The sequence below is a fragment of the Protopterus annectens genome, chromosome 5.part0 (genome assembly GCF_019279795.1).
Source record: "Protopterus annectens isolate FY-2018-M chromosome 5.part0, PAN1.0, whole genome shotgun sequence".
Taxonomy (NCBI): Eukaryota; Metazoa; Chordata; order Ceratodontiformes; family Protopteridae; genus Protopterus; species Protopterus annectens.
In genome coordinates, this window is record NC_056735.1 from 355,534,017 (window position 1) to 355,554,831 (window position 20,815).

The window sequence follows — 20,815 nt, forward strand, 5'->3', positions numbered from 1 at the left end:
TATTATAAGGCTTTTTTCTAGCAAATAGAGAAATTGGCTAGGAGATAATATTCGCTGAAAGCATCCCTGCGATTTTCCAGCCGGAAGAGCTGCAAAGATAAGACAAAACCAGAAAGCACTTAGAAGTACAAGCTGCACCATGCATCTTAGCATGGATAACCTTTCTTTTAGGTTAACTCAAGTCTATGTGTGGCTGTCAGTTGGGATATTTGGTCCTATTAGGAGGGTAAAACTTTAATATTTGAAGAGGTACAGTTTTGTGTGAGTATTAACTTAATAGGTTTTAAGGGGGGAACCGGGGGTCTGTTTCTTTTTTGTTTTAGGGTTTTCAATAAAATAATTTTTTTTAAGATGTGACATACAATCAAATGGATATGACAAGAAAAAACTGTAAAAAGGTTCAACCTGCCAAACAGTGCATGCATGTATCACAAAAGCTGGAACTAGACATTTAACAGAAAAGTTATTATACATAAAAGGTGGGAATATTAACTTTTTAATACAAATATACTTTCTGTAATGTCCTTAAATATCAATGTTTGCACAGATAAATACAAAAAAGGAAAGACTAGTGAACTATATTAAACAATGTAGAGTGCAAACCGCTATACTACAGGAGACACTTAGAAAGAACTCAACATGTGAATTTGATAAAGAAAGGTTTTCAGTATGGTTACTCAGTGGAACACCTGGGACACAGGGAAAGAGGAGTACTTACATTAATTGCAAGAGGAGTTCCAACAGTCTTAGAGGAAGATAAAAAAATAAGAACGGTAGAGTTGTAGTCCTAAGGGGTTACTGGCAAGAGAAAGTACAACACAGGAGGGTAGATGTTTGAAGAAAATTGTAAAAATATTTGGCATGTAAGATGTGAATTCAGTAACAGGGGTTTGGAGTGAATTTACATATTATTCCCCAAAATCAAAAAAATTGGCTAGGCTAGATAGAATTTACATTTCACAGTAACATGAGCATTTAATTGAAGGTCTTAATATGCACCCAATAACTATTTCAGCTCATAGGCCAATAATAACTAAAGTAAAAACTCATGGTAATGTAATAAAAATGAGACAGTGGTGCTTTCCCATCTATCTGTGATAACAGAGAAATTTAAGGAATGGGTAGTGGAAATTATTCAGCTGTTATTAAAGAAGCTAGAAATTTTGTCTGAAAATATAGCTATAGAGTAGGATAAAATTAAAAGTGGAGTTTAAAAATAGGGTGGAAATAAAAGAAAGGGAGTTATGGTTCAGAAGTAACAATAATTATTTAGATGGACTACCAAATGTTAAAGTATTACAGAATAGGGGGAAATCTCACAGAACAAGAGAAGCAACAACAGAATGCTAAACAGAAAATAAGTGATTACCTCCATAATGTGCATTAGTTTATATAGACTGCTGTTCAGCAACTTTTTATTTTATAATAACTCTATAAAGCTCAAAAAGTTTTAGTACAACTCAGGCAACAAAAAGTAGAAAGGGCTGTAGCCAAGCTTAGGGAGCCTATAACAAGGAAGGTAACAAGAGCTCTTGTACAGGTATTACAAATATTTGGAAATTTTATGAAAGTCTGTATAAACCAGAGAAATATGGAAATCAAGAAAAGGTACAAAGAGAAATGTTTGTGAAAGACTTAAATATGCCAAGATTAGAGGTAGATGAGGCTCAATTACTAACAGTGAGGATGGGAGGAGATGAGATAAAAATCGTAATGCATAACCAATCTATAGGAAAGTCCCCAAGAACTGATGGTATTCTTGTGGAATTTTGGAAGCTAGGAAGGAAAGACTGATAAAAATCTGGAAGGTTTTGTTTAACAGTATTTTAAGAGGAGGAGGAGGAGAAGTAACAACATTCTGGAAGAAAGTGATGGTAGCTGTAATACTTAAAGAGGTATCCATCTGCTCCATCTTCATACAGGCCCATTTCAATACTGAACCATGATTATAAAGTATTTATGTCTGCAATGGCTAAAGAAATGGCAAAAGTGGTGGCAAAACTGATAGATATGAATCAATGTGGTTTTGTGGAGAGGAGGCAAACATTTAACATTAACAGAACATTAATGATCCAAAGAAAAGTAGAATTTAAGAAAACACAACTGTTGGTGGGTCAGGGGCAGGGCAGGGCAATGGAAGCATTTGCATTCCCTGATAAAATTATAAGGTTGATTAGGAGGATATATAAGGGATCAGAAGTGAAAATTAAAGTGGGTGGGGTCCTCTCCAATAATTTCTGCTTGAGTAGAGGAACTATACAGAGTGTCCTCTTTTCCCTTTGTTATTAGTATTATATTTAGCACAATTGGTAAAGAAAATTAGGGACTCCGAAACTGAAGGATAAAATTGGTATGGTAATCAAGAAAAGTTGATTATTTGTAGATGATTTTATCTTATACCTGAAAAAAACAGAAAGGGACATTACAGTGTTGTGAAACATTTTGAGACAGTTTAAAATCTTTTGGGATAAAAAATGAATGAGGCTAAAACAAATGCAATAGCAGTAAATTATGTACCCATATATGAACTGGTTCAGCAATATCCATATTTATATGGACATGATAAAATTAAGTATTTAAGAGTATGGATTAAAAATGATCCGGTGTGACAGTTAAGAATATGTGGGAAGAGACTAAAAAGGTAATACAAAACTGAGAAAATGGAAGTTGTGTTATATGGGTATGGATAGTAAAATACAAGCAGATAAAATGTTTTTAGTCCCGTTAGTCTTATAAACAGGTCAGGCATATTTTTATCAACCAGAGGAGAAGTTGTGGTTAGCAACTAATAAAGAGTTGAAGGATTTTATCTATGAGGGGAATATGGGAAGAGTCAAGTGGTATAAGCTGATTCTTCCAATGGAAGAAGGGTTCATTTGGATTACCCGATTTAAAGGGGTATTTCAGAGGAACACACTTAAGTCTCCTATACATGGCACAAGCACAAAACTGTAATTCAAAGAGGAAAGAGATGATAATGAAACAGGGGGGAAACTCAAGAAACAAGGAGAGAGTGGGATTCTGGATGCAAACCTTTAAGGAAAATAACAATAATCATACAGAACATTACATTCGTAAAGTAGCAGAAAGTATTATAAGAACTAAGCCAACAAGGGAATGGAGAAAGGAGATTCTGGCAATGGGAATTACAGCAATTAGGGATACAGACAATAGACAAGAGGGGGCTGGAATGGAAAATTAGCAAAGGAACCAAGGTAGTGGGAGCAAATAATTAGACAGGGAAAGGTAATAGAATGGGAAGACACCAATAATTTATTTGGACTACAGGTTAGAGACTGCCTTCCCCCATCAAGGACTGATATCAGAGTATATGCAAATAGAAAGAAATAGGGAAGTCCTAAATGAAAGACCAGCACTGGTAGAGCTTTTAGTAGAATCTAGAACAGAAGCTGCCATTATAAAAGGAATAATTTGCAGAGCATATAAAATGCTGCATGATAACTATACCAATCAATCAGAGGAGGTTAGAAGGAACTGGGAACAGAGACTGGATAAGCAATTCACAAAGAAACAATGGGGGGGTATATTTATGTCCCCCAAATATGCAACAAAATCTAGAAGAGTAAGGAATTTTGCTTCAAAATGTTTACATAGATATTTTACACCCCAAGTAGACTCCAGAGAATTTTTCTTCAGGTACACAGCAAATGTTGGAGGTGTGATGCGGAAGAAATAGATAACTGGGAACATATTTTCTAGGAGTGTAACAAGTTGATAGACTTTAAAGATTCCTTGCAGACTATTCTGTCAGAGATGATGAGTGGACAACTGGTGTTAACTATGATTTTTCTGAGCTACGATACTGACTCGGAACTGCCTAGACATATCAAGGCCTTGCTGACTGTAATTATGGTGGCTACCAAAAAAGTACTTACTAGAAAATGGAAATCAAAATCTAAAGCAGCTGTACTAGATGTAGTGAATACAGTAACACAGATAAAACAACAGGACATGAGATCTTTAGAAAAGGGTAGGAGAAAATTACATAGGAAAAATGGGAATTGTGGGAAGAATACATACAGAGGAATGAGGTTCAAATTTTTTTGTTTATTTTGTATTTATTTTGCCAATTCGGTGAATTCGCTTAATAAATACAAACTAAACAAAAAAATATTGTTTTGCAGAAAGGCAAGCCCCCCTGCACCCCCCACTCCCCCGCTACTTAAATATACCAACTCCGAGATGGCACTACAGTGGGGAAAAGGATATATTTCCTTATCCCCACTGTACCGTGCTTTGGTGAATCGGCTTTCACGAAAGTGCACTTTCGCGGAAGTGGGGCCGTACAATTTTGAACAAAAATGTAGACCCCACACACACACATATATATATATATATATATATATATATATACACACACACATATATACACACACACTTACACATATATATACTTTTTAATAGAATGAAATAGATGAATTATATAAATACATATTATCTTATTAGCACATAATCATCATTTCATGTGTGAGAAATGCAATTCGTTTTAGTTAAATGAAATAAATTTGCAGTGTTAGAATGGTTGTCATGTGGTATTTAGAGAGTTAGCATAAAAACAAGCTACAATGTAAATGGGTACAGCCATATTACTCTGATATTTACCTGGACTTTAACATTCATGCGTATGGTTTGGTGTAAGTCATCACTGCAAACTAACTAGCTTTAAGAAGTTTGCTGGATAGACAACCCCCCAACCTTATTTATTTACTTATACTTGTTACAAGAACTGAAACAAAGATGGGGTTGTTCATATTTAAGAGGAAATCCAGTTATTCATTAAGGAATTGTTGGGGGAAACAATGATCAAGTGATGAAGCCGGCTTAGGTCAACCAGAAAAGAGGCAGCAAACATGCAATTTGCACAGAAGGCATACATAGAGGGGGAGATCAAACTCAACAAAATGATTAATATTTAAATTCATTCATAGAGGTTTTAAATGATAAAGGGAGATCTAGGTTGTCTTACCTAGCTGGAAGTCGGAACTCAGCATTACAGAAATATTCATCACAACTTGTACATAATACAAATTTGGTAGATTGTAATACATGCAATCCCAGCTTCCAAATCTTACCTTTAATTGAGGAAGGAGTAAGGCTTGATGCTACAGCTCATCCACATAAACATCTGAATGAGTCAGTTCTTGCTAGGAATAATGTGGGTATAGGCCCCACTGTTACTTCCATTACTTTGTATACCACACAAAAAGTAAAAGAAAAAGTTTGGATAGGAGAATTTGTTGAATTATTTGATCTTTTAGATATGGATAGGGTTCGGAGAATAATGGATGCAGATTCACACGGGTCAAAGGATTTAGAGGGTCTAGATATTTTGGTTAGGCGCCAACCCAAGAATCTTAAAGCCAAGTCTTGCGACAATTGGGTTTTGTGCCAAGTGTACTTTATAGTGGTAATTTTAGAAAAAGAGCTGGATCAGGACCTCCCTTTACTGCTTTAGTTTACCATCATTAGGGAAGCACATTTTGTCAGGGGCGGCCTTTCATGGAGGTGGTGCAATCAAAAATTTAAAGTTTAAAACCACTGAAAAAGTTTAAGGTGTGAGGAAAGGCTTGCAGACATATATATGGCTTAGTGTCATGATGGATAATCCTAAAGCCAATTTTATGCAAGCAGAAGATTCAGTAGGTACTAAGGTAAAGCCATGTTGGGCCTTTAATGCAGCGAGCATTGACTGGCCTTCAAGGAGATTAACATAAGTTTGCAACATTCATGGGGCAAACATCCTGAAGCTAAGTGTTGATTTAAAGAAGCTAAGATCAGTGTATTTTCCAGTTCAGTAACATTCCAGGCCAGTAACATTACAGATTCTTGGGTAGCGAGAGGCAAGAATTATTTCTGGTGATTCAAAAAGATTAGCTTCTTTTGCAGATTTAGATAAGCCATGGGCACTTTAGCCTCTATATTGCAAGAGTATCCCAACAGGCAAGATACACTTGAATTGTTAAATGATTTCAGATCAGGGTATTCTACTAAGTCCAAAGATTATGCTAATTCAGTTCCTTGTAAGAATCTGAAATCCACAAAAGGTAAGGAGTACGTCACTAGCATATACAGAAGTTGGAAATCATTCACAACCCCAGTCACTGCCCTGCACTTTCCACCCTGGTCCAAACACATATCAATACCAGGTCCCTTAAATCTTCGGACAGGCTACTGCTAAAAATTACCCAGTCTCACTACTACTATGGTGACTCCCTTTATTCTAATAAAATAGCCAAGACCTGGAATGCTCTTCCTCAACACATACAAAACTCTCCCAACTATTCTTCCTTTAAAACGAAAACAAAAGAATATATCAAATCCACCTGTCCCTGTTGTTCTCCCAGATAATTTTTGTTTTCCTCCCTCCCAGTACTTTCACAACTTCCTCTCCATATGAGTTTAAACTTTGGTACAAGCCCTGTTATACTTTTAACTACTGCAACGATCAGTGCAGTCTTGTATTGTGCTATGACTCTTGATTTTATTTTTTGGTCTCTGTTAGTATTCAAATACTCAGTTATCTATAGTTCTGTACATGATATGCTCTACGATTATCTTAGTATACTTAATACTACTAATGTATACATTTTAGATCTTACTAATTTGTATTATTATCATTACTAGTTCCGCTCTGGCGACCCCTAACCGGGAAAAGCCGAAAGACAACAACAACAACTATTGTTTGTGGAACTTTTCTCCCTGGGTCTCCACTGAAAACAGACTCCATGGCCCAGCCATACACTACCTGGTTAACAAATGTAAATAAAAAAATAAAATAAATAACTAATGTAAAGGAATGTAGGCCTTGTTTATCTATTGTATGAATAGGAGTGAAAACTGTATTGTGCTGTACCTCAGATAACCACCATGTACAATATTTTGAAGGCTAAAAGAAAAATTCACAGAAAATCTTTGCAGGAAGCAAATAGCAAAGTAAAACAAAGTAGTCTAATACTTGCTTCTCAGGCTGAACTAATACAAGAAAATCACACTCCTGTACCACTTCTGAAAATGGAAGTGGTTCCTTCAACAAAAGGAAGATAAAGAGACTAACTTACAGAGAGTTGTGACTAATAAGAGAGAACAGCAAAGATATTTAGCTTCTGATGGCCATAGATGAAACTGATCTGAACTCTGCTTAAGACCGAACTTGGGAGCCTTGTATCCTCATGGAACACATAGGAGCAGAATCTGAATCTGAAGTGGTAGAAACTGACTTAAGCTTGCAATATTCAGAGTACCTTTGGAATACTTTATGTGAAAACTAATTCAGTCATGGAATCTAAGCTGAAAGACTTGCCACATGAACTGATGTCAGTTTTTTTTCCTCAAACAGATCTACAAATATGACAGTGCAGATGTAAAAAGAACAAGAAGATGTAATTGCTATCCCGTTGGGCAACTGGAAATTAAGTTTTTCTGTAAAACAAAAAAATAAGTATGTTATATTGGTAAAACAAAATGGTAAAAATACTGACCAGCCTGATAATTACAGAAACCGTATTTCTATTTAAGGAAATAGAAAACTTTGTCAGATGCTCTGGAACATTGATAGCCTACTTACACCTACTCCTTTCCTGTAAACTGCTTGCTGGCTTCTAAAACAGACAATCAACAAAACAGAATGCTGAAATATGTGAAAGTTAGAGAATAAAAACAGGGACTCTTGGCATCTGTGTCTAATTATTCTTCCAAAAGATCTATGCTTTGCTTGGAGATCTTCTCAAGATGAGAGACTAGTGAAGATTATGGAGGATTGCCTCTGGATGATATTTTGCCCTGTGCCCCACCGTCATAGTCAATAGCTGTATTTTAAAGTTTTTTTTTTTTTTTTAATATTAAAAAAAAAATCTGAGTTTGCTACCTTCCTGGACAATGAGATAGAGGATGCTTCCTTGTCTATCCAGCAAACTTCTTAAAGCTAACTGACAGAAGGAAAGTTACAGAGAAAGGCAACAGAGCGCTATAAGCCAAGCAGGTAAGTAAAATCAAGTCAGATAGCATCCTTTTACTGTTTGATTGGATAAAGAAGAAAACAGCTGGGAAAAAGGCCCTAAATGAAGCAGTTTAGTGCTTGCTTGCTTTTTGGTTAATATAAGCTGTTTTTAACTGAGATTGTTATTTTTCTGACTGTACTTTGGATGTATAAATGGAGGTTTCCCTTTGTTTTTAAGTCTACAAGTCTGAAACTCTGAATAGTTTTATTTTAACAGAGACAAAGCAAGATTCTGAGCTCTAACCTTCTTAACATGCATTTTTTTAACTGTATTGATTATTCCTCTTTAGTGGCTGTAGTCTACCACCTTTTCTCAAATGCCTAACTGTAGGTGGCACTTGCAAGACTTTGAATCTATTAATTTACAGTTAATTTACTTAAACATGATGTGAATTAGCATTTTTTTTCTGAAGTAAAAGAAGCTTGTAACTGCAATGATGGTCACCATTTACCAATTGTAATCATCACCATCTGTAGAAATAAGTCTGATTTTAGGAGGGACAGAAGATGTTAAGGATGTTTTCAAACACTTTCTGTTGCATAATGGTGCATAAGTTGTGTCTACAGAAAGTCCTTAGACCAACTCACCCAATTAAAACATGTATAAACAAAAGCTGAGAAGCATGAGTCAAGCAAAACGGTCTGTGAATTACTTAGCTAGTTCTGCTTAGTGTAGTAGCATAAATGGTGGACTACTCCATACAGAGAAGTAAAGGCCATGAACTATTGTAATTAATTAAATATGGACTGTGCATACTTATAGTTCCCAGTCAGTGTACAGAACACAAAGTCTATAAGCCGTTATTGTGTGTTAAATTTGAAATGTGGGTATTTGGTTCTACGTGTAACAATTTCTGAACAAACTCTAGTACAACAACAATCAATGTTACTGTCTCACAGTACATGAGCTTCACTTTAAAATGTTATTCCCTTTAAATCTTGTCCTCGCTTTATTGTACAGTTGCTGTATACAATAACTGCATATGGTATTTAAAATGGGTGCTTCTGGACGTGGCTTGTTAAAAGGGGTAGATTACACAAGGGAAGGATTGTGACTACATTATATAAGGGGCATGGTTTATTTGCCAAGAAATGATACAATGTAAAGATGACAATCATACTTCACAAAAGTACCTAATTATGAGGAATGTTCTGCATTCTGAGTTTAAAAAACTCTCACGTTCTTCAATCCACACCAAAAGGATTTGTCACACAGTAAACCTTAAAAACTGTTTTAACTAATACCCTCGGTGAATAATACTGAATCACATTAACACATAAAGAGAAGTTTTAATAAGTATGAAGTGATACAATTTAACTGTGCTGTGAGCTCCTGAGATAGTTATTAGTAGACTTTTATTTATTACGTGTTCCACATTTTTGCCCATTTGTTCCACATTATGACGGGTAGTATTTCACACTTATTTTGAATATGGTGGGTTGAGAGCTATAGTGACAACTCTGACATCATATCCCAAGATGAGTCCTACCATAAAGTGTCTAAGCTTCCGGAGTTGAACAAACAGAAACAGCAGCCTAACCTCCCTCCCTTTCTCCTCAGAGCTGTGTGTTTCTTCTAGTTTAATTCTTCCAACATTTTCCACTCCTGAATTTGCAAGCTTCCTCTTCTACAAAAACAAACATCTCTTTTCTCCATTTCTAACCCTTCCTTAATAAAAAAAAAAAAAAGGAGGGAGATGTTCCTCCACTCAGGGCACATGTGTGATATCCTCCTTCTAGAGTGTCTCAAGCAGCTCTGCACAACCCACAGCACCATTACTACACATGGGTTAAAACAGGGCATCGAAAGCTGGATGTGTGTATGTAGGGATTTAGAACTTTGTCTTTCTAGGGCATCAATCAGCTGTAACATAGAAAAGGCTAAGTAGCAGACAGCATATATACTTACATGCAAACACATGAAGTTGCTGAAAGAAGAATGCCTGTTTATTTTGTTATTGGTTTGCTTGTTTATTAACTGGGTTAGTGACATGATTCAAAACCATTTCCAGTACGACCTACATCAGGAGGGTAAGAAACATAGATAGAGTTTGTGATCAAGTTATGCTACATGAACAAATGAAACATTGAAGCCAGGTATTCACATAAAGTGTGAATAGACAGTGAAGTAAAAAAAAAATATTACTACAAAGAAAATAATTGTATTAGTATAATTATACATACAAAACTTGCTGCTTTCTTAGAGTACATCTAGACCCAGTAAACATAATGAGTAAAGACCAATGAATTCTGCATAGAATTGGTGCCTTATGTATTTAAATCTACTCTTTCCCTTCTCATAAGTACCAGCCCCCTGCTCATTGTACAGTGAATAACTGGTATTGGAAAACTAGTCTTATTTTCCCATACTGGAAAACACATGACAGTATGGAGTGTAAATCAGTGTACATAGGTTTCTGTGGGTAAGTCTGTCAAGAAGGAATAGCAGCAAAAAAAAAAAAAAATGAAAACAGAATAGAGGCAGCATCAGCTGATACAACGATAATGATTTAAGCAACTTCTAACAACAACATTGATAAGTGTTAGACGTAAGGTGAGTTTGGCTCAGAATGGTTTGAACGTGTTGCTTGTTAGTATTTGAGAGAAGCAAGTTCTAAGCTAAAGGGTGTTTTTGAAACAACTCTCTTTGCTGTTGTTAGTTTAAAGGGAAGTCTTATAAGAGTGAGAGTAACCTGGTTATCTGATCTGACTCGAGAATGAGACTCTCATAGTTATTTTTGTTAGTAGAGGGCAGTGAATTAGTCTGAAAGTTAGTGAAATAAATAGAGCTGCTCTTGTTGATATAGGTGGACAAGCACTATTTTTTTGAGTGACAAGTACTGGTTGGTGTGCATTTTTTGAGAAAAGTGAGATAAAGTAAGATACTTTCTTTCCTACTGTTTAAATCTTTCAGTGTTGCAGACTGAGTTAAGCAGAATTAACTCTAGAAATAAAGACATTTTAATCCTAATAGTTAAGCAGAATTAACTCTAGAAATAAAGACATTTTAATCCTAATAGTTAAGCAGAATTAACTCTAGAAATAAAGACATTTTAATCCTAATAGTTTTCTGGTATCAAAAGGTTCTGTAACATTGCCTCAGTCAACTTAGAATACTGTCTATGATTGCATTATCCTGATGTTAAAAAGACAGAGTAGAGTCAGTCTAAATATCCAGATATTTTTGAAGTTGTAGTTATGATGTTTTACGTTTTCAGGAAAAGAGATGTTTAGACCTGGTTTGTCTCAGAGTGTTTGTTGGGGTAGCTAGGAAGATAGTGAATACTTTCTGAAGACTGAGCAAATGTTAATCGTTTTGAAGCTAAAATAGAATCTTGCGGGTCTATATTAAATTTTTGAAAGCCAACAATGTCGAATCTGACATTGTCGACATGAGAATATCGAAACTGCAGAACATCGAAGAGGTAAACAGAAATCTCCGTAAGGGGATATTTCCATTTACTTCAATGTAGTGCGGTCTTGGAGTTGGTATATTTAAGTAGTAGGGGGCATGGGGGGGTGCCCCCCATGCGGGGGGTGCATAATTTTTTTTCTTGTTTTTATTTTTTGTTTTCCAAACATTCAATGTTTTAACAGTTCGATCACTAAGGGTCAACCTTTAGTGATTCGAACTGTTAAATATTCGATGTTCTAATGTAGACCCAAATCTTGCAAAGCCCTTTGGTATAGTATTATAAGCTCTGAGGGTAGTTCTTCCACAATTTGGTAAGAGAACATTATCTGTGTAACATGTAATAGTTGGATGCTAATGCTGTATCTTTAAAAATAGTGTGTATTCTAGTACTGAACCCTATGAGACACAAATTTTACCTGTTCAAATATTATGGCAATTCTTCCCTTTAGTAACCTACAGTGGTGAGCCAACTATGCTTTAAATCACTGTGTTTCCACAATATCCAGTACAACAATCTTCCCCGTTACTATACAGGCCCTCTGTTATGCATGTCATATACCTAGCAACAAGATATGCAACTGTTTCCAGTTCTGCTTAACAAAAGCAAGCCTTTGGCACATTCAGTTGCTGATGGAGTTTTATGCTTTTCTGGTTTTAATTTCCATTTCCGCTTGATATCGAAATGCATCCACTAAACTAAGCACAGATATCATCTTCGACCTCTTCATGTTTTAAAACCTTCACTATGTTTGGGCCTAATGAGTTCAGCAGAAATGTGTGAAGTCCCATTACTGCAGATCTGTATATGTAGTCAATTTCAAGGAGGCCCATACCTCCTTCTGAGTGAGGAATATATAATCTTGGTATATACACTGATTCTTATTTATCATTTGATAAGCATGGATCATTTTTCTTGTTTTGGTGTCAGACTGATGCAATACTTCTTGGGCCAGTCAATCACCCCAAAAGATTAAGTTAGAACAGGCACAGCAAACCAATTTATACCTGGGACTTTATTCCTAGATGTCAAGGCTGTTTTCAGTATTAGATTTAGTCTTCTGAAGTATTCCTTGCTGAGCTTTATGCTCATTTGTTCATGCTTTATTGCTGAATCTCCATCCATTTCCAAATTTGTATAGACTTCCTCCTGCTCATGTTCCTTTATATCACATTCCTGTCCCAGGCTAATGTTTTCTTGGTGCTGCAGTTTTCATTTTTTTTTAAATGTTGCTTTTGCATAATTAACAAGAACAAATGTCATTTGTATATTGTCTGATAAAATGTTAACTTATGAAGTTTTGTTTTCAACTCATCTGATACACTACACAGTTTTAAAATCACAAAAACTAGATGAGAAGTCTTTACACAAATGCTGTTTTTTGCGAGTCAAATTGTAAGCATAGTCTAATCTGCTAGGTAAACAGCTTAATAGTTTAAGAGCATGACAAAACAACAGTGGTGACAAAAATTCATCCTAGAATATTCATCTTTGAATTTTTATCCCTGGAATAATAATTTGCCCTTTGTCATGGCTCAACTGCAAAGTGGTTTGCCACTGTTTCATGGTCACTGGAATGCAACTGATCAATGTAGGGTGCATCTTGTATATCTGTAATCATTCCTTTATCCATGAATGCAGGATGCTGTCTTTTTTTTTTTTTTTTGTAATCTATCCATGCCATATGCAGATTCTTCTTCTTTTTAAAACTCTTTCTAATGGCTTTATTTAGCAACAAATGATCCTTTGTTCCTTATGACTTTTTTGTTACTATTTTATTCTATTGCCATAACTAAATTTTTAATGACTATGTACTCTGTCTGCATCAGTTCCAATAAGTAATTTGTATATTGTTGTGAGGTAAATTTTTGGTCTATAGTTCTTAGCATGGCTTGCAGGTCCACTCTTAAGGAGGTGTATTGTTTTTCCTGGTGTTAACCAGGTTATCATCTGTTCAGGATGTGCATACAAGTAAATTATTACTTGGGGTTAAATCCTTCTGTAAGTAAGGATCTTAATACATTTAAACAGAAGTTAGGTACTGCATCTGAGCCTGGAGTTTTCCATTTAGGAGATTGCCTTAATTTTGTCTGCGTTTCTCTGGCCACTACCTTATCCCATTTCATATCCTACTCTACATTAGAACTTCTTAGTGTTTCTTTTAATCTTTCTCTCAGTTCAGTATCTTTGTTATGTCCATCAGGGTCTTCAGACACATTTCTTCAAAATGTTCCCATTTCTTCTTTTTTGGTGGTGTTTCTATTCTTTTTACTTTGTATCCCAATTCTCTATAAAACCTTTTAGGGGTCATCAATGAATTGCTTATTTTGTGCTTTTCCTTTATATTTATCTGTATAACTTCTAAGTTTTTTCTGCATGTGCTGAAATTTTTAGGTTACTTGCAATAGCACATGGTAAGTCCTGGTCTGTTTTAATATTGTGCATCACTTTTTCCATGTCGATCTTTCTACATACTTTTGACAGTCTGTTCTCTTTTCTATATTATTCTAACAGTGACACTTTGCTTTATATTTTTCTCCATTTTATGTTTCCAGGGTGGCACTCTACATGTTCCCTTCCTTTCTTTTGTTACTCTACATTTTTGTGATAATGCCTTTATCTGTTATTCATTTATCTGCAGTGTAATATATTTTATTTATTTCTGTTATATCATATGAATTTCTCTAAATAGTCCTGATTACTAATCTTCTAATTTTCTTGAGTTTTATTTACTTTCTGTAATCTCTTTCTTTCATCTAGCTTAGAATGTCCAGCAATCTCCTTTAAATCAAATGGGTTTTCCCTTAGATTATTTTCTTCCAGACTGAGAGCATCCTATTTGTTCTGTTTCCTGTGAGTATTCTACAGAAAGTTCCAGAACATCTTCCTGTGACATATCATCTTCATCTGCTTCTCCTTCATATGGGTACCTTTTGGCCCATCACTCCACAATATTAGCGGTCTCCTACAGAAGGATTCAGAACATCAACATGTCAAATGGAAGTGGTCCAACTAAATTATGTATGTTGTTTTTTGACTTTCTTAACTTGGACTGAATTTTATTGAAAAATATCACAGTTAATCATGTTTACTAAAGCTTCCATATCCATAATTCTATCTTTTTAACACTCTAAAGTAACTACTAATTCTGGAAGAGCACCTGTCTATTAAGTACAGATGCAAAAAAATCAAACTTGTTACTTTGTTCACTGTTACCGGATACAAGGACAACCACAAAGCATTCTATAAGTATGTCAAGAATCTAGATGGCAACACCCAGATCTGCTCTGAGTTACAGCACAAAGGCACGAAAATTACAGAACCAACTGATATTGCCAACATCCTGGCAGATAGGTTCAGTGCTAACTTTACCCCCCTCTCACCCCCTAGAGGGCCCATATCTATACAGGAAGAATGCAGAGTCCCTGTAATCACAACTACACAGGTAAAAGCTGTACTCTCTAAAGCCAAAAACACAGCATCCATGGGACCGGACAAAATCCCAGGCTGCGTTTTACATGAACTTCAGAACGAACTGGCTCCCCACTTAAGCACCATGTTCAATAATAGCCTCGCATCAGGCTTTGTGCCCACTGAATGGCGCACAGCAACAGTTATCCCACTCCACAAAGGGGGAGTCACCACTGATCCCGGGAACTATCGACCTAATAGCCTGACGAGTCTGGTCTGCAAGGCCATGGAACGTATCATCATGGAACTCATAAACAAAGTCATTGGTAACCTCCAAACTCTGGATACTACCCAGTTTGGGTTTGTGAAAGGCAGATCATGCCTCCTGAACCTGATCGACTTCTTTGAGGCAGTCACCAAAGCCGTGGATGAGGGTAAGGTGGCTCACACAGCCTATCTTGACCTTGCCAAGGCTTTTGACACCATCCCCCATTCTGGAATTATAGCTAAACTCACTAAACTAGGTATAAATCCCTACGTCACAAGATGGGTTGCCAACTGGCTCACTGACAGAACCCACACTGTAAAGGTTGCAGACTCCAAATCTGACCTCAAAGCAGTGACAAGTGGAGTACCACAGGGTTCCGTCCTGGGACCTCTCCTGTTTGGTATCTACTTCTCTGAAGTACAGGCTAACACAGAAGTCCTCTGGCTAACAAAGTTCGCAGATGACTGCAAACTAGGAGCCATAGTCAAGTCCCCAAATGATGCAGACATCCTACAGATGGGCCTCACTGAGACAGGTGCCTGTTGTCCAAGCCATGGCCTTAAGCTCAATGCCAAAAAAGTGCAGTGTTATCCCCTTTGGTAAAAACTCTGTACCCATGAACTACCACATAGGCAGCAATCTACTTAACACCAAATGTGTAATAAGAGACCTTGGGACCCAGGTGGACAGTAGTCTCTCCTTTGATAGTCATATCACCACAGTAGTCAGGAAGTCCTTCTACATGGCACACCTCATCATAAAAGGGTTCTCATCCAGGAAAAAAGAAGTCATTGTTCCCCTCTACTCGACACTCATTAGACCCATTATAGAGTACAACGCCCCTTTTGGAATGCACCTCACAAGACATCTGCAGCAGCTGGAAAGGCCACAGAAGTACCTCACAAAGAGGATTACTGGCCTCAAACAAATGCCCTACACTGAGCGCCTCAAAAAACTCCAGCTTTACTCCGTAGCATATTGCCTACTCCGAGGTGATCTCTGCCTAACATATAAAGCTATGTCAAACCCAGAGCTGTTGGACATGCTGCACCTAAAGAAATCCCAATCGTTCCAAGCTACACACTCTAGGGACCTAAACCTTGTCACCACAATAAACAGGACACACTGGAGGGATAGGTTCCTGTCCTGGAGACTTCCTATACTTTGGAACAAGCTACCCATCTATGTCAAGCAAAGTTCTTCATTAGCACTCTTCAAAAAAAATTTTGATGAGTGGATGGGGAATAGGAAATACACCCTGGGATCACTTCTGTGTCTCTGCTCGACAGTGGCACATTCTGCATGTAGATTAAATCCCCCACAGAATATGCAGATACTATTTGATCTACTTGATAAATGTTAAATTAATTTATATCACTGCTTGTTTTGTTGTTTACATCTATTTTTCAAACATTTTCCTATTTAGAATTTACACTGTTAATCTACATCACATTTATACTTTTTGTTTTACTGTTTTTTTGTCCATGTTTCCAAGATGCATAGTGCTCTGGAATTCTACAATATGTTTTCATTTACAATAGCAAGATAAGCTAAAGCCTCTCTCTTAAATTATCTCGGCATACAGTTTTAAAGACTGTATATAGAAGTCTCTAAAGTTGCAGTTTTGGCAGGCTATTAAATCTTGTATAATATCTATAGACTCTTGGTTTTCTAGTACTGCATTTCTAAACTGAACATGTTTGGAAAATGGAAATAATGCATCAGCTTCTCGTCCACTGCACAACAAATATTTGCTTCAGCTGAAACTTTTACAAAGTCAGACTTTTTCCCCCACCACATTTGACAACAATGATTTTTATCTTCTATCAATTTGGATGTTTAGTGCAGTTTAATAAAATATGTGGTCAATCAAATTTTCACTTGCTTTTAAAGCCCTCCCAAGAAAATATGTGGTCAATCAAATTTCCAATTGCTTTTAAAAGCCCTCCAGGTAAACCATCTACTGTACTGGCTACTTAAGTCCCAGAAAGTAATGTGTTTCTATCAAGAACATTTCAAATAGACTATGAATCTGACAAAATACTTTTCAGTACACCTGCACACAGTTTCTTCTACGCTTCCTGCTACTTTAACTCTACCACAACCACTCTTTTTAATTAATTCTGACTCGTTTCCTTCCCTGTTAACAAGTAAAGCCTGGTATGTTTACTCACCGTACTTGTTTGACATTAGTCCCTGATTCTGTCATAGCATGTGGTTAGTACAGCTTTTGAGAACTAGTAGACTTAGAAATCCTATCATATTAGGAATATATCTAAAACTTTTATTCTGGATTTATTCTCATTGCTAGATTCTTTACGAGTTTCATGCCCAACATCAATTTCTTTATACTGTCATGTCTATATGTGGTTTACTTTGACAGTCAAAAACCATATACCGTCAATAAGCTGACACTAGTAGCACAAAGAGACATACACAGTATGACATGGTCCACTAACTGGCACACTTTAACCTTCTTCAGTATAAAGAACTGGTCTTCAAAACATATTTAGTTTTAAAGAGCCAATGTTGCTTAACTAATAGTAGCATATATGATCACTTGCTACATCTCTTTAACTGCTACTCATATGAATGCATAAATACAGAAAATACCGAATTTTATATCTCTTCCGTGCTCAGACAATCAAATTACAGGGCTCATAAGCTGCAAGAATACTGCATTCCTTATACATACTAAATTTCAATACCTAATAAGTGTAAACAAACTGCATCAACATATTTTTAAACCAAAGGGCAAGAGTCACAGTTGTTGTTTGGATAGATGGTGATCAGTAATGAAGCTATGTTGCTGGGCTAGCAATCTTACGAGAAGTCTGCAGAACCTTAATTTTCACAAAGCCTCTCCAGTGACCAGTGTATTTAAATAGAAATCTGCCAACTTTAAAATGTTTTGTGCACAAACATTTTTGCTGGTAATTCCAGACACTATAAATGCTAACCTACATAAAGAAACCTGCATTTTGGTTACAAAAGCTGCAGGTATATCCAGACACATATATTTTAGTTAGTACAGTTGCACACAAGTGTAAACTGGTTATATAAATGTATCTATGTCAGTTTATCAAAAAAAAAAAAAAAACACATTACTGAAACCTATATGGTCAAGACCATATGCAGTTAACTGACAAGTCCACACAACACCTGACAACAACACAAAGCTTTTTTAGGGGAGCAAGCCAATGTGCACCCCCACATCCCCTGCTAATTATTTATACAAACTCTGAGATTGCACAACAGTGGGGAAAAGGGTACATTCTCCCATCCCAGCTGTGCCACGATCTCAGTCAGAACTCAGAATGGTTTGACAAACCAAACTATCAACCATATTGTCCTGACAATTTGGTCCTTCAACCAACTAACATCAGCCCACACAAACAGTTTATATTCTAAGGCAACACATGAACAAATACAAATGTAAAGCTATCCTTCATTGGAGACTGAGTTATACTGTCTAGGAAGAGCAGATCACTCACAGTTTGTGTTAAGAAATGCATGGGCAAATATTTGAGTCACTAATTTCAAGTCAAACATTTCATTTATTTTACTTGTTTTTCCAACCGAACAGCAAGGGTCATGTAACTTAACCTTCTCCATTCAGCTAATCAAGATAACAATGAACTACATATGGAAGCAAAAGACTTTGCTTCAAAGTTAAAGATTCCAAAAATGGCTAAATGTTTTTTTGATGCAGCAATTTTTGGCCATCAGCATATAGTACTGCAATGAGTATAAAAGGTGAAGTTACACAGTTGCTTGGATGTCCAAGAACACATCTCTTACTAGAACTTACAATAAAATTATTTAATCCATTATATTACTATATTCCAAGTAGTATGTACCCACTTTTGTATGCTATGGAGTACCACACTTCTTAATAATGGAAAGTACAAACACAATTTAGTCACGATATCACCAATAAAAGTGAAAGAATTCCTTCAACAGGACTATCATGAGATCACTGAAAACAGGCAATATGGCACTAATTATCTGTCCATTTTTTACCAGATGTACTTTTCAAGAACCCTTTGCCCAGATTTTTTTATGTCTGTGTGTATGAATGCCATGGATTTTGGACCTTTGTCCTCATTTTTGGCATTGTCCTGAATTCTTCAGCAAAGAAGTTCAGGGGTGAAGACAGTACACCTCTCCATTGTCCCTGATTTTGTCTCAAATTTTAATTCGGACCCACTAAATCCCTCCTAAAACTGGTGACTTTGGGAAAAAAGTGGTGACCTACTCAATAAATAATGACAATAATAAGACTTATAAACCTCTAATACTGCAGAAAATTAATATGAATTCACATTTTCTTATTGTCAATGTTGTTGTGTCTTTCGGCTTTTCCCGGTTAGGGGTCGCCACAGCGGAACTCCGGTCCGCTAATGATTGGCAGTTGATTTTTACATGCCGACCTGCCAGGTCTGACGCACAACCTTCAACGAAGGTACGCCCATTCACGCATGTCACCACACAGAAGACGCTCTAGCTGAGAATCGAACCGGACATCGTCTTACTATGAGGCGACAACGCTACCGCAGCACCACCACATCTCTGTTTAATTGAACTAATATTTTACAGTTGTCCCAGATTGTCCCTGGTTGTTGAGATTTGTCCCCGATTGGTTAAGAGCTATGCCCCACAGGGTTAGCAATACTGAATCTTTTTATAGGCATAGTTCAATGATTTAATTAAGCATTCACCTTTGAACAGGTCTAGATTTATGCATAAAACAAAGCAAACTTAAGGCTAAATCGGAGCAGTTGATAAGATTGGTAGTAACAGTAAGCCAGTTTTGTTTACAAGTTACCTCATTAGTCACTTCACAAACTGAAATCCGTTCACAAATAGAACAGTGGTACAGAGTGTGTCCCATTTCACATGTAATCTGAAATACATTACCTTGTTCACCTGTGGCGTGCATTTAGCGTTGCATTTCTCGCCTTGCAGTTTACTTTTAAGAAGCAAATGAAATGATTTTGTTTCTTGTTGAACAAATTTTTCTATGCCGTTCCTTAGGCATAATAAGCTATGTGTTGACTTCAGCCAGTTTTTATATTCATCGTCGTTAAATCTGTTCGGGAGGACTGCGACTGTCATAACTGTAGATATTGTGATCCAGAAGGGAAACCATCTGGACCTGGACTAGCCGCAGCCGCAGTTGTTCCGGGTTTACGTCACTATCATTTTATGTAATCAGTGACTACCAAAGTTAAATTTCGGTTTCGATTCGCGTAGTAGAGACTCCTTGTGGAAACTCCGCCCTGTTTACCTTGCAGTTTTTAGTATCTGTTGATAGTATAGGGAAAAACAACAGGAACAATATGTCTCAATTTTCCAAATTTTCGCAGAATGTCCAGATTAATATTACCTCAAAGTTTGGGTCTCCTCCTCCCTCTGATTTCCTCATAAAACGTCTGGTTTTCTGACAAATTACTGGGATGACCCGAGGAATGAAGCGTTATAGCCTTCGTATCCTTTAAAAAAATGCATTGTAATACATACTCTGTTATTCTAGCAACTTTCTAAGTTTATAAGAGCGATATTTAAAAATGTGTCCCTATGTTGGGCCTTTTTACCCCCCTTATGTCAAGGTTTGGCCAGATGTCTTGGGCTAAAAGGTTGAGAGGTATGAAAACATCCCAAAGTTACATCTTCAGTGTACCTCTTCATAGCTCTCAACCTTCC

The 20,815-nt window shown here is 36.5% G+C and overlaps 1 protein-coding gene across 3 annotated transcripts in view; it reads right to left on the reverse strand.

Annotated features, from left to right (window-relative positions):
- The window catches only part of LOC122802629, a 1,172,105-nt gene extending 1,151,804 nt beyond the window's left edge, over positions 1–20,301 (reverse strand). For all 3 annotated transcript variants that reach the window (XM_044072319.1, XM_044072318.1, XM_044072317.1), the window contains exon 1: positions 20,030–20,301. In XM_044072319.1, the coding sequence (XP_043928254.1) occupies positions 20,030–20,227 (198 nt within the window). In that variant the 5' untranslated portion in view covers positions 20,228–20,301. The remainder of the gene's footprint in view (positions 1–20,029) is intronic.
- Positions 20,302–20,815: the final 514 nt, after the last annotated feature.